Source organism: Meles meles, chromosome 8, assembly GCF_922984935.1.
Source record: "Meles meles chromosome 8, mMelMel3.1 paternal haplotype, whole genome shotgun sequence".
Taxonomy (NCBI): domain Eukaryota; kingdom Metazoa; phylum Chordata; class Mammalia; order Carnivora; family Mustelidae; genus Meles; species Meles meles.
The window spans coordinates 101043657-101057506 of record NC_060073.1 but is presented as its reverse complement, the minus strand read 5'-3'; the positions used below and the strand labels follow the sequence as shown (position 1 = coordinate 101057506).

Sequence of the window (13850 nt, the reverse complement as noted above, 5' to 3'; positions counted from 1 at the left end):
CTTTCTTACTCACTCTTATGGACTTGAATGCCTAGGATGATGCCAGGTGCCTAGTAAGTGTTTGTGGGGCAGGAGATCTGGGTATGAAGGCATATCACCTTGGCCAGACATTTTTTTTTAATTTGATTTTATTTTTTCAGTGTCCCAAGATTAATTGTTTATGCACCACAACCAATGTTCCATGCAATACGTGCCCTCCTTAGTAACCCCAGGCTCACCTAACCGCACCCCCCCCCCCAAAGCCTCAGTTTGTTTCTCAGAGTCCACAGTCTCTCCTGGTTCATCTCCCCCTCTGATTTCTCCAATTCACTTTTCCTTTCCTTCCCTTAATATCCTTCGTGTTATTTCTTATGCTCCACAAGTAAGGGAAACCATATGATAACTGACTCTCTCTGCTTGACTTATTTCACTCAGTATAATCTCCTCCAGTCCTGTCCATGTTGATACAAAAGTTGGGTGTTCATCCTTTCTGATGGAGATGTAATATTCCATTGTATATATGGACCACATCTTCCTTATCCATTCATTTCTTGAAGGGCATCTTGGCTCTTTCTACAGTTTGGTGATTGTGGCCATTGCTGCTATGAATCTTGGGGTACAGATGGCCCTTCTTTTCACTATCTTTGGGGTAAATACCCCAATTGCAGGATCATAGGGAAGCTCTATTTGTAATTTCTTCAGGAATCTCCACACTGTTCTCCAAAGTGGTTGCACCAACTTGCATCCCCACCAACAGTGTAACAGGGTTCCCCTTTCTCCACATCCTCTCCAACACACATTGTTTCCTGTCTTGTTAATTTTTAGCCAGGCATTTATTAACCTCCCTCTTTCTTAGGTTTCGTATATGTCAAGTGACAAGCTGGTTGTATTCTAAATTCTGAAAGGGTCATAGTCCAGTATCTCCTCCAATGCCAGTCTTCCTGCCCTTTCTGTAGCAAATCTAAGGTCCTTTTTTTTGCTTTAAATTCCCAAGATTTTGGGTGGCTCAGTGGGTTAAAGCCTCTGCCTTCGGCTCAGGTCATGATCCCAGGATCCTGGGATCAAGCCCCACATCGTGCTCTCTCCTCAGCGGGGAGCCTGCTTTCCCCCAACCCCTGCCTGCCTCTCTGCCTACTTGTGAGCTCTCTCTGTCAAATAAACAAATACAATCTTAAAAAAATAATAAATTCCCAAGATTTTGAAACCCAGTGTAATACTATTATTAATAATAGTGGCAGAATCAGACTAATGGCACACAATGAAGTTTGCTCAAAAGACACAATAGTGTAGCGTTATAAGCTACATGGGAATTAGTTCTGTTTGCTCAGGAGGACATCCAGAGTCTATAGGATAATGGGGTACCTTTTATTTACTTATTTGTTATTATCATTGTTATTATTTTTATTTTTTATTTTTTATATTTTTTATTTATTTGACAGAGAGAAATCACAGCTAGGCAGAGAGGCAGGCAGAGAGAGAGGAGGAAGCAGGCTCCCCGCAGAGCGGAGAGCCCAATGTGGGGCTCGATCCCAGGACCCCGAGATCATGACCTGAGCCGAAGGCAGAGGCTTTAACCCACTGAGCCACCCAGGCGCCCCATCATTGTTATTATTTTTAAAGAGAGTGTGAATAGGGGGAAAGGCAGTGGGAGAGAATCCTAAGGGAGACTCCACTCCATGACCCTGAGATCATGACCTGAGCTGAAATCAAGAGTTGAACACTTCGGGGCACCTGGGTGGCTCAGTGGGTTAAAGCCTCTGCCTTCAGCTCAGGTCATGATCCCAGGGTCCTGGGATCGAGCCCCACATCGGGCTCTCTGCTCCGCGGGGAGCCTGCTTTCCTTCCTCTCTCTCTGCCTGCCTCTCTGCCTACCTGTGTTCTTTCTGTCTGTCAGATAAATAAATAAAATCTTTAAAAAAAAAAAAAAAGAGTTGAACACTTCACTGACTGAGCCAGCCAGCCTCCCTGGATAATGGAGTACCTCTTAAAAGAGTATTCGCTACGTAGCAAATCTAGTAGTGATTTTGCTGAGTTAGAACTACAGCTTCGAAGGCGTCTTCTTGTATAGTGAGGGATCAGAGCGTGGGGGGAGGATGATGGGGGGAGTAGTTGGGTTTAGTCTTGAACAGTAAATGTTGGAAGGGGCTTGGAGGGGGAAATGGTATTTTCAGAATGAGAGACACTGAGAGATGTGGAAGGGAGACAACAGGGCACCAGGATCTGTAATGAGTCCTGGATGGCTGAGGCGGGGAGGGGGTCCGCTGGGAGGAGTAGCCAAGGGTGATCCTCAAGATCATCGAGGAACTTCTGTGCCATAGTTTGGAGATCAGGCTTTCTTCTAAGGGGATAGGAAACCATAGAGAGCTTTTAACCAGGGGAGGGGATGGTTAGAATGGCAAAATCCCTTTTTAGAAAGTTCATTTTGATAGCAAAATAGATACTGGATTGAAAACTGGAGGCAAGAAGCTGATTCCTTCTTTTCTTTCCATCCACCACCCACCCCATCCATCCTTCTCTCTCTGTTCACCCAGCCGAGAAGGATTACTCAGTGCTGGTTCTGAGAACATGCTCTGTCATCAAGCCTGCATTTCAAACCCAGTCCTGCCACTTACCTGTCTGGGTGACCCCGGGGGAGTTACTGAATCTGTCAGCAATTCGCTTTATCATCTGAAAAATGGGACAAATAATAATACCCACTAACACTTCATAGACTGGCTGGGGATTTCAATAGGCGATCTCATCATAAACATTTGGCACTGGGCCAGGAACTCATAGAAACTTTCAGAAAGAAACTCTTTTATATGAGTTCAAAAACTCATACAAACTTTCATATATACTTTCAAAAACAGTATAGCTATTTTTGTTAGCAGGTTGAAGGCACAGACTTGGTTGGGAATTGTCGTGATACTGGGGACTGGGAAAGCCATGAGAATTGTTACAGCCTTGGCTGGAATGCTTTTCGATCCAGCAGACGTGTACTGAGCACCTACCACTTAGAGAGCCTCCCACTGGGCGCTGTGGGGGCAGGGGGGGGCACAGGTGGGTGCTTCCAAGAGCACGCACAGGGCAGAATATGTTAGCTGCTCTAGCCAGTTCAGTGGCGGAGGCTTTGAAAAGCTTTTTGGAGAAGGTGGGATTTGAGATGGGTCTTAAAGGCTGGATAGGACACCGGTAGGTAGATACGGGGGGAGGGACCCCTCACACACAAGTAGGGATAGGAGTGGAAGTCAGGAGGCAGGAGGAGGAGAGTGGGAAGAACACCGGGGGAGGTTATATAGGACTATACACGAGAGCTCTCAAAGATTGTGTAAGGAGAGACAAAGTACCAGAATACACTAAGTGTCAAAATGATTTTCCCTCAAGAACTTTGAATTCCATTCTGAGGATTGGAGACTTTAATGTGAATGCTGGGAGGGGGGGCAGAAAGATGCGGAGCAGGTATGTATTCAGAAAGATTGAATGCCAGAGGTGTGGATGAGCCCAAGAGAGGAAAGGGAGAGAAAGAGATGGCCTAGAAGACCATCTGGGGAGAGGCTCTGCAAGGGGCCCTGGAGGGAGGGGAAGGATGGATGGACAAAGAGCTTTCAGCAAATAGAATTGATGGGATCCAGCGACTGGCTCTTCGGGGGATGAGATGGAGGCTGTGGGTCTGCAGCCTCAGAGACGGGGAATGATAGTGCTGTGGAGAAGCGACTGTAGCGGGAAGAGGTTCAGGACCAACGGCAGGCTTGGCTTTCAGTCTGAGGGGCTTGTGAGACTTGGGTTTGGAGGAAGTGTCCCCTCGGCTGCAGATGGCTGGGCTGAAGTGAGCTAGTGATGAGAGCCGGAAGCAGGCGGGGAGGCGGTCTTCTGCTGCAAGGCACACCCAGGGTGTGGGCAATGAAGGACTCACCTTCGGGGCAGGACCACACTTGGGTGGAGTTAGCAGAGAGAAGCCGGTGTCTTCTCTCAGAGAAGATCTCAAAGAGGCGAGATCTTCAGGAAGAGCTCAGATGATGAGTAGCCTTAAAAGCACAGGGAAGAAAGTGACAAATGACAGTACAAGTTTATTGACTGACATTATGATGGATGTATGGAAGGCCAAAAGTTAGGTCTCCTTGGATGACTTATGGTGGGTCAGCTAAGAGGAGGCCAGTAGTTGTTGAGGGAATCCCAGGGATATTTTGATCACTGAGTGTGAGATTCACGTGGTTTGGGGCAAGTGGGAGTGAGTATCCTGCAGGTTAGAATTTTTTGGCCTGCCCCTTACTGAATCCCTCCTCGACAGCCTGCTCTCAGTGGGGATGGAGCGTTTGGAGGATAAGGAGATCTCCTTTCACCGCTGCACCTGGAATCACCATGTGTTATGAGGTCCCATTACCGAAGGGAAAAACTGGAGCTGAGCTGTGGGCGTGTTGGGTCTGAGAGGATGGTGCTAGGCGTCGTCCACACCCCGGTGTGTCCGGGAGCAAACTCGTTGAGGTGAGGGGTAGAGTTCCTGGCTATTAATCCTAGAAGACAGTTTAATCCTTGGAGTACTGGTGAGCACCTGAGCCCTCCTTCTGGAGGCCGTGTCCCACCGTCTCCTTGCCACCATTCCAAGGCCCTGCTTTTCCAACCCAAGAAAAGGAACATAATTTCCTCTCTCCAGGGTTGGCGCCGTTAATGAGTTGGGGCGGGGTCAGAGGATAAAGATGGTGACGGGTTGAGAACTCAAAGAGCTTCTTTTTTCTAAATCAAGGGTATTGTTAGTATTTTAAGTGAGATCTAAAACTGCAATCTCTTTTAGGGTGAAGCAAAGCATCAGGTCTTACCTTTCATGTCTCCACAAATCCTCTGGTCGCATTTGTCTCCCTTTTCTCTGGCCTCCTTTGTTGCACTTTCCTTCAGAAGTTAAGAACCCTGCCCTGGGGCTGGGGGGATGGGCACTGCCCTTCTCACACTTGCTGGTCTGGGCTCTGGGCTTCCTTCCTTCTTTGCTGAGGATCCCCAGGTGGAAGGTTCTGCTGAAAGGTACATGGTTTTCATTGCAAATGGGTCCCATGGGACATCTGAGGTCACAGCTTGATCTTCATGCAAATGACTGTGTTCCCCACCCTGCATGGCACTCCCTTAGGGAAGGCTGGGATGAACGGTCCCTTACAGCCTTGGATCTGGGCTGTTCCCGAAGCCTGGCCCTGCTCTCTGACCACTGAGTGGGTGAGAGAGACCCTGGCCTTCTCGTCTGCCCCCCACCCCTACCCCTGCCCTTATGCTTCCTTTGGCTTTGCAGTCTCATCTTTGCTTTCCTTCCCATTTCTCCTGTCTCTTTCCCACTTAACCTTGTCCTTGTCCCTGACTTCTCCTGCTCTGTCCTCTCAGACCAAAGCAAACACTTGTTAGAACATCACAGCATTCAGTTTTCCTCCCTCTTCCGTCTTCTATCCTTTTCCATCAAGAGCAGAAGCTCAGTATCCAGCAGTAAATACTTACACAGCTTATAAACCTTGGTGTGCAGGGGTTCAGGACCGTGGGGCATTAAGATACTTGTTGGAAACACGGTTGGGTTGGTGGGGGGGGGGGACTCTGGAAGGTGAGAACTTCTGCTGTGTTCGTCTTCACCCTGGGCAGGGGACACGGAGAGCAGTACGGCGTACAAGGAAGTACTCCGGCGTGTGTGAGTTGCAAGTCAGGAGACCCAGGTTTTGTGTCGAATGCCTCTGCGATCAGAGGACACTTGAGCTCCTCTCTGGGAGTGCACGAGCTTCAATTTTAAAAATAGGGATTATGGCACTTGTCATTACTACCCTCCGTGGAGGATTGTCTTAAGAAGCTAGCGAAATAGAGTGCGTGTGATGGCTTTGAAAAGTAGGATTATTCTTGACCATTTTTACAGGCACATATATGTAAAACAAAATGTCGAAACTGGATCTGCAGCGTTTGTGTGAGAGGAGCTCATAGTAGTGGATGATCTCTCATGCGTCTTTCAGCTCCTAAATTCTGTTTTGGAGACAGCTCTTGGCATGTGATAGGGACTCTGACAATATTTGGATGGATGGACAGACAGATGGTCGGATGGATGGATGAATGGCTAAATGTCTAATTGCCCTACTTACCCCTTCTAGTCCCATTTCCATTTCCCGTTGACACCACCGCCCCCTCCTGGCCAGCAGCAGTATTACGGTGCCGTGAGCCTGTAGCCGGGCCCTTCTCTCCCTGTTTCTCCCCAGCCCCAGCCCTGGCTCCCTGAGCTGGCTCCTTGGGACCCGGCTTTGGCCTTCAATCACTGACTGCCTGTCTTTCCTCCTCCCTTCCCACCCCACTCCCTCTCTCCATCTGCCCCTGCAGCACTGCCAGTAACTCAAACCGCAGCACGCCGGCCTGCTCCCCCATCCTCCGCAAACGGTCTCGCTCGCCAACCCCGCAGAGCCCGGACGGAGACACCATGGTGGAGAAGGGCTCAGATCACTCCTCGGACAAGTCCCCGTCCACGCCGGAGCAGGGTGTGCAGCGCAGCTGCTCCTCACAGTCTGGCCGGAGTGGCGGCAAAAATTCCAAGGTGAGCTGGACCCCGCCGGGGCCTCTCCACTTCCTCTTTAGCTGGCTGCAGGGAAGCCAGTGCGGGGGGGGGGGGGGGGGGGCAGCGAGGCGGGGAGCCCTTTCCCCGAGGACCCTTGTGTCAGTGAGGCGAGGGTGGGACAGGCAGGGTTGACCCTAGTTCAGTGTTCTCTTCTCAGCTCAGCCCTCGGAGTGCCCCCGGGGAACTCGTTATAGGATTCCACACTGACTGTCCTCTCTCTTGGGGCGAGGGAGCCTCCTGGACCTTGAGAATTGGAGACAGGGTGTTCTGAGGACCAGGAGGGACCATCTGTTTAGCCCTGCTTCCTTTTTCAAATTTGGGGTAGAAAGGAACATGATTTGGGACAACAGCAGGGCCAGGAAGAGAGTCCTCGGGAGGGGGGATGTTTTTAACGTCCACCCTAGCTGTCTCTCTGCCTTACCTTTGGTAATAACCCACTTGGTAGTCCTTTGGCAGGGAGGGCGGTGACCAGGCCTCTCTGTCCCTCCCAAGATGCTGTTGCCTGAGGACCTGGGCCTTTGCCTGAGAATAGGCATAACATAAGCCCCAAGGGGGTGCCTGGGCTACAGATGGGTCCCCAGAGATTTTCTTATCCCCTCCCCAGTCCTTTGGGAAGCAGGAGATATTCTTTGCCTAGATGCTCCTTCAAAAAGCTTCTGTTTACTGCTGGGCTCCCAGGCCCTGGGGAGGGGAAGGGGCCCCTGGGAGGCACGGGAGCTGGCTTCCCATCTGATTTGTCTTTTGATTTCTTGTTCTTCCTCTTCTTCCCCACCATTTCCCAAATACCTCCTTTGCATGCATGGTCTTAGTCTCACAAGCGCCTCTCAAAAGTAAGCCATCTTTTGTCTCTGTCTTTGGTCTCCCCTCCGGTGTTGAATTGTCTGTAGTGCTCTGCACCCCTCCCTCCGCCCCCGCCCACTCTGGCCCATGTCTCGCTTGGTCCCTTTCCCAGAAGAGCCGGCCCTACTGCCCCATGGCAGGCTGGCTTGACGTTACCGAGGGACCATTCCTCCTGCGCTCAGAGCCGGAGAACAGACCCCTCCCCCATCCTCCCCGGTCTCTGCCTGCTCCCTGAACACTGCCTTGGGTTGGGAATCTCTTCCCTCCTTACATGGAGCCATCTAGAAGCAGAGTCCTGCCGGGGCTTCCTTCGTTGCTTTGGGGAAGGGAGGCCCCATCCAGAGGGGCTTCAGGTCCTGAGAGCCCCTTATACCTGCTTTACTGGGTGAGTCCCCATTCCCCGGACGAGATGACTGAGGGCGACAGATGCCCATAGGGAGTTCCCCGGTGCGGTAGAGTGACCTCAGGAGCTGTACCTGGCACCCTCCTTCCCTCTACCTGCCCAATGCCCAGCCCCGTGGCCTGTGGTGTTCTCAGGACCCTGAATCGTGATCAGAGCGGAACTGTTCTCCCAGAAGGGCATGGTGCTAACGTCTGGCAGTTGGTGGACGTGGATGGTGGCCCCTTCCGGGCCTCGCAGCAATGCAGCCAGGACAGGGAGTCAGTGCCGGAGTCTGCCCGGCCTCCCCACCCCCGGCCCCTGCCTCCCCGGTCCCCGGGATTTCAGAGGTCCAAGCAGAACTCAGAGAGAGTACAGCGAGAGCAATAGGTATTTTAGGACAGCAGGGCTCAGGAAATAATCTCCATGGGGGAAAGGAGGTGGGATGCTGCCTGGAGAAAAAAAGCAGAGGAATGACTTAATAATAGTCTTGAGCCTCTCTAAGTGTTTTGGGGAGGAGGAGGAGGGCGAACAGCTGTTCTCTTTCCCAAGAGAAGAACAAGAGACTTCAGGGCTAATCCTAGAGTCTGTGACCTTCAGGCTAAAAGCTTGCCTCTGAGGACTTGAGACGGTGGCTGCCTGCTGTAGGGCGGGGGAGAGGAGCTCTGCCCGGTGTGAGGGAGTTCTCTGTGCAGCCAGCACACACACACCCCCGGCCCCTCAGCCCTCTGGCTGAGGAGAGCACCCGTGTGGCCAGACACACGCATCAGGTCGTTCCGTCTCTCTGGTCCTGCCTACAGACTTTGCACACTTTTCCATCCCAAGGTGAAGCTACAGGCTTCTTGCCCTCTTACCCCCATGCCTAGCAAGGCACTCACTGGCCGCGGCAAACCTTACTGATGGCCGTCAGTCCCCACCTGCCGGGGGGCCGGTGCCTCTTCAGCCAGATGCCAGGTGGAGGTGAGCACTCAGTAAGGAGAATTTTTAAAACTCTCCTGCTGAACGGCAGCTCTTGTCTGGGAAGCAAGCGTAAAGACCAGTTACCTGCCCCCGGGCAGCGCACAGTCTAGGTGGGGAGAGAAGACACATGCCTAGGTTGTCCACAAACCAAACCTGGCTGTTAGAAGCTGGGCTAGGGCCCTGAGAGGCAAAATGAGGCATAAAGAAGGGACCATGAGCTGAGGTTGAATTCCAAGTTCATCGTGGTCCCCCTTTCATAAGGAGGTGACAGGGAAGGGGGAGAAGGTGGTGGGGGCTGGGTTTTATTTTCCCTTTGAAGATTTCAGGGGAGGCAGACACATAGTCTGGGAGTACCCTGGTTTGGAGAGCTACAGAGGTGAGGTGGGGATACCCGTCCCACCACCCTCTGGGTAGATGCTTATCTCAGGTTGACCAAAAAAAGTCCGTGGCAAGGGATCTGGTAGCCAGCGCGGCCGTCGCTACCCATCCAGGCCACCTCCCTCAGTGCCTCCCATCCACCTCACAGAGGAGGAGACCTCCTGTGTTTTCCAGGCAAGCAGGAGAGGGGTCCCCCTTATCCCTGGAACCAAGATGTCCTGCTGTATCTGCCTCTCCTCTCCAGGGCCTCCTTTTCTTCGTGTTCATCTGTAGGGGATCATGCTAGGGGATCAGTAAGGCCCCACTCCTGTGAATCTGTAACTAGACTGCGGAGGCTGACCCTTCCTGGGTGCAGCAGCCCTGCCCAGAGCAGTGGACTAGAAGATGGTCATGGCCTCTTTCCTCTTCCCTTAAACCCCTTGAGTTCCTATCACCCGCCTTCTGCTCTGTAGTGCTGGCTTGAGGCCACTAGGGGGAGCTGGTGGCCGCTATGCGCGGCCAGGAGCTCCTGCTCTAGGCTGACCCCTGCAGAGGTCCCCCCAGAACCCAGGCGAACCCTGGTCTGGTTGAGCTGCGTCATCCCGGCTCAGTGGCTTTGCTGCTCCTCTCCCCTTGACTTTTCCCTTGTCTTTCAATTCTAATTTCTGTGGTTTTCTTTCCAGTATGACAGACTTAACCTGATCAAAGTAAGAAGTCTCTCTTATTTCCTATCTCCTCTAAGTAGAGCTCCTCTCTCCCCCTCCTCTGGTCCCCCAGTCCCCATCTTCCCAACTCCAGGAGCCTTTGCACTGGGGAGATGTTTTTAGGGAACATGGGTCTGTCTCTAGGGGCCTTGCATTCCTTTAGTGCTCGTTCTTGAGACCCCTTCCAGGAGTCCACTCTGTCTTTGAGTAGTTTCCCTGACGCCCTCCCCTTTCTAGCCAAATCCATTTATGACCTGTCAGAAAAGCCTTCACCCCCATGCCTAGTTTTGTTTTTCCCACGCTTCTGGCCCTCTCTGCAGAGGAGGGGCATTTCAGGGAACCTGCAAGGGCAGACAGCCTAACTCGTGCCAGGGGACACCTCTGTTCTCGCTGCACTGGGCCTGGAAGCTCCCTCTGGTTTCCCTGCCTCCCTGAGCTGGGCACTCAGCCCTGGCAGAGCGAGCCCCGAGGGTGGAATTTGCCTCCAGGAGGCTGGTCAGAGTTCAGAGACCCATGCCCACAGTGGGTGTTCTCAGGAGCTACTACGGATCGGGGCAGCGGGGCGGGGGGGGGGGTGCATTTTCCCCAGAGGTACTCCCCGTGTGCCTGGAGATGGCAGGTTGGGGTGGAGCCTCACGCTGAGGGAGAAGACAGAAGTCCTCACTTTGATGTTACATTTCACATTTCAGTACCTGGGAGCACAAATTCTTCTCCCCCCACCCCTTTCCAGAAGAGCAAATATCACACACAAAGGTGTCACACAGAGATGGGACACGGGTTCCGTGGTCAAGGCTCTTTGTCACTCTGAAGCCCTTTGTTCGAAGCAGATTCAGAAGGCACGCACAGCTCTGTGGCAGTAAGGAAGAAAGAAACCTACTTCTTCTGTGTACCTTAGGCAGGAGCAAGAACACCAGATAGGATTCATCATAAAGGTTCTTGGGTCCCCACACCCAGCCCAAGTTCGTTCCTGTTCCCCCTTCCCTCTTGGGGTCTTCCACGAAAGCCAGGACAGTGGGGTAAGGAGCCGGGGGGGCAGATGACAGAGCCTTTTCTCAGCTGTGAAGCAGGTGTCTGAGGGCCTGGCTTCGGGCTGATGAAGTGCTGGGACCCGAGGGGCCGTGGAGGCTGACCACACCTCTCCACTGCTGGGGGGATGGGGCTCAGGGAATGCCTGCACAGCCTCGTGCCGCATGATCTCAGGGCAGGCCCCAGGAGCGAAGACCTCCCAAGGTCTAGGTCAGGGCAGACACAGCCTGTGCCCCATCCCTCTCCTCCAGGTACGGGTGGCCTTCGCCAGATGTTTGCAGGCGAAGACTGTGACTGTAGCTCCCTCAGCAGGGCAACAGTTGGTTGTAAGTAGTCAGATGGGCCCCCTTACCCCGCTAAGACCTCTGGATTAGAGGAGAAGGTAAGGCCGTGGTTTGAGCATGTGGCTTGCAGATGGGCCATAGTGACACCCTTTGTTGGGAAGCGACTACGGGGAGAGCATCTAGAACGTTCTTCCAGTGGAGAAAGAGCTGGCGAAGGGGGAGGTCGCATGGCTACACTTTAGTCACCCACCCTCCACCCCCGCCAGACACGCTCCCAGTTGGCATTCTGAGCCCGTGACTGCCCTTTCTTTCCCTTACGAGTCTGGGCCTGTTAGACGAGGCAGGGGGATGAAGGTTGCAGTGGGGCCCAGAACCGCCAACCGTGTGTAGTTGTTGACATGTAGGCACGATTTCCCCGACCTAGTGATTCTTGCTGCAGTTAATGCCTTCGGCAAGCCACTTAGTACCAGAAATATTCCGTCTCCTGTCCAAAACTGTTGGATCAGCACCTCAAGGGATAGGGCCCAGCAACTGTGTGTGTGTGCGCGCGCGTGCACGTGTGTGCTCACACATGTACAATCCTATCTGCCTGTCTGTCTTCTAAGTGGGGTGTGCATAAAGGACTCCTGGCCATAGAGATTGGGGGTAGACAGAGCACAGTGTCAGCCACGCCTCTCAGTTGCCATGAAAACGAGTCACCTTTGCCCGGGGCCGGGAATGGAGAGCACCTGCATTCTGGAGCTGGCCTGGAGTCTTGATTTTGTGGGTAACAGAATGACTCGAAGCTGGGAGGCACCATTAGCAATGATGTGTTTCGACCTTCCTCCCGGGACAGAACGCCCGGTACTCCCCAGCCTCTCACCTCATCAGCCAGTTGTGGAGTGGAAGGAGAAATGGCCTCCTCTTCTCCCCGAGAACGAAGCTGGAACAGGTTTCCAGGCAGCCCCTTCTCTTCCTTTCCCCAAAGGGTCCCCTCCTGCCTTGCGCAGAGGGGCTGACTTGGGGTGGAAGGCTGGGTTGGTCTCCGTCTGCACTTTGCTTCTGGTCAGGGCCCATCTGGGGACTGGGTCTTGGATGCCTGCCGCGCATCCCTTCCCCCCATCAGAGAAGCTCGTGATGGGGCTCCGACTCCCTTCCAGCTGAGCTCTGGCTGGTGCTGCCGCTGCCTGCCGCCCCGACCTTGGTGAGGCTTCCAGCATGGACCTGCCCCGGGCCTCCTTTCTGGAGCTGTCTTGAGAAAGGAGGACCCCTCTCGAGCAGCCACCTGGGAAGCATTCAGCTGCATTGGGGTTCCTCTTCCCTGCCCGCCCTCTGCTGTCTGTGTAACCTTCCCTCAGGAGGCCGGGCCTACCCTGGCCATTCCCGCTATCTCTTCCCTGACTAATGGTACCTTCTCTTATTTTGTCCTTTCAGAAAAGCCAGAGTTGGTATAATGTAAGTATCCCTGTTTCTCTTCTGGTCGGGTGCATGGGAAGCGGGTGGTGGTGGGGGTGGGAGCGGTCGGAAGGGAGAGGGGCGGAGTGCGGTTGGGCTGCCCCAGGGGCTTGGGCCAGCTGATGGGGCCCTAGCTGTCCCCCACCCCTAAAGACCGGACACACTGGTTATCCTCTCTGCAGCAGGACAGGACTGCTGGTGAAGGAGGCTTTGATTCAGGGCAGACCAAGGAGGGAGGGATGGCCCTCCTTATCCTCCCTTACACTTGTGGACAGGGCTCCTCCAGCCCCAGTGGAGGGGAGCAGGCGGGGGAGGCATCCAGAGACCACACGGAATTCTGGGATGGGGACAGCTCTGGGGCCTAAACTTCGGACCAAGGTTTCCTTCCCTTAGTCGAGACATTTTGGGGAAAATGCAGCCAGACTTTTATGTGAGGCCATTCCATGTAATGGAATTTGACCTCTGCCCCAAGGCCCACCTCAGCCAGCCCAAGAGGCATGTGCCTTCTAGAAGACAGCCACTGCTCTTGGGTCTGTAGTGCAGGTGTAACCTGGGGTCGTCTGTGGTGGCGGCTTACCCAGCCCCTCCGTAGCCAAAACCTGTGTTGTGGACTAAGCTATCCCGTCCAGGACCACAGCCCCCACCACACAGACTGGGCGGCAGCAGTTCGAACCACCCCCACCCCCACCCCGAGAGCAGCTGACCGAGGTCTCAGCCATCCGGCCACACTGCACTCTGCCCTCTGGGTCTGGGCCGTGGAGGGCCTGGCCTCAGGCCCCCGTCGTTCCGCCCAGGGCCTGGCGCTCCCCACCCTCGGTCTGCTTGATCATGCAGGTACCGCTGCCCGCTGCCCCTGGCCGGGCGGTACCCCAGGGGCCTCACGGGCATGTGGAAGGGATGGGGGAGAAGGTGGCTGGGAGCGAGGGGGGCTGTGCACGCCTGGGGGGGAGGGGAGGCTTGCATTTCATGTAGGGGCTTGTTTCTGATCCTGGGGTGGGGTGGGGTAGGGGGTTATTTTCACACACGGCTCAGGGATACCCGGTCAGCCCTGTGGCTTCTGACCTCTTGCCGCTCAGTGGGCCTGCCTGTCCCTGGGGAGCTCTGCCCACCGAACCTGGGGGACGGGCTGTGGGCTGAGGTGGCCTGTGTCGGGGAGAAGCCGGACGACGCCCCCTCATTCCCCAGCCCTCCCCTTTGGACCTGCAGTGGTCTTCAGCTGCTGCTGAAGCTCTTAGAGCTGCTTAGAGCTCAAATCCTGGAGGCGACAGAAGCTGCTTCTGGGGGGAGGGCGCTTTCTTGGGAGCCATGTGGGGCCTCCAGCATCCCTTGCCTGGCAAAGCCGCCACCAC

The 13850-nt window shown here is 54.1% G+C and overlaps 1 protein-coding gene across 12 annotated transcripts in view; it reads left to right on the top strand.

The window, feature by feature from the left end:
- The window catches only part of GRAMD1B (GRAM domain containing 1B), a 243764-nt gene that overhangs the window by 190326 nt on the left and 39588 nt on the right, over nt 1–13850 (top strand). For 9 of the 12 annotated variants that reach the window (XM_046014342.1, XM_046014341.1, XM_046014343.1 and 6 more), the window contains 3 exons: nt 6286–6496; nt 7327–7347; nt 12481–12501. In XM_046014342.1, coding sequence (XP_045870298.1) covers nt 6286–6496; nt 7327–7347; nt 12481–12501 — 253 coding nt within the window. The remainder of the gene's footprint in view (nt 1–6285; nt 6497–7326; nt 7348–12480; nt 12502–13850) is intronic. The other 3 variants (XM_046014344.1, XM_046014346.1, XM_046014345.1) reach the window with 1 other exon arrangement.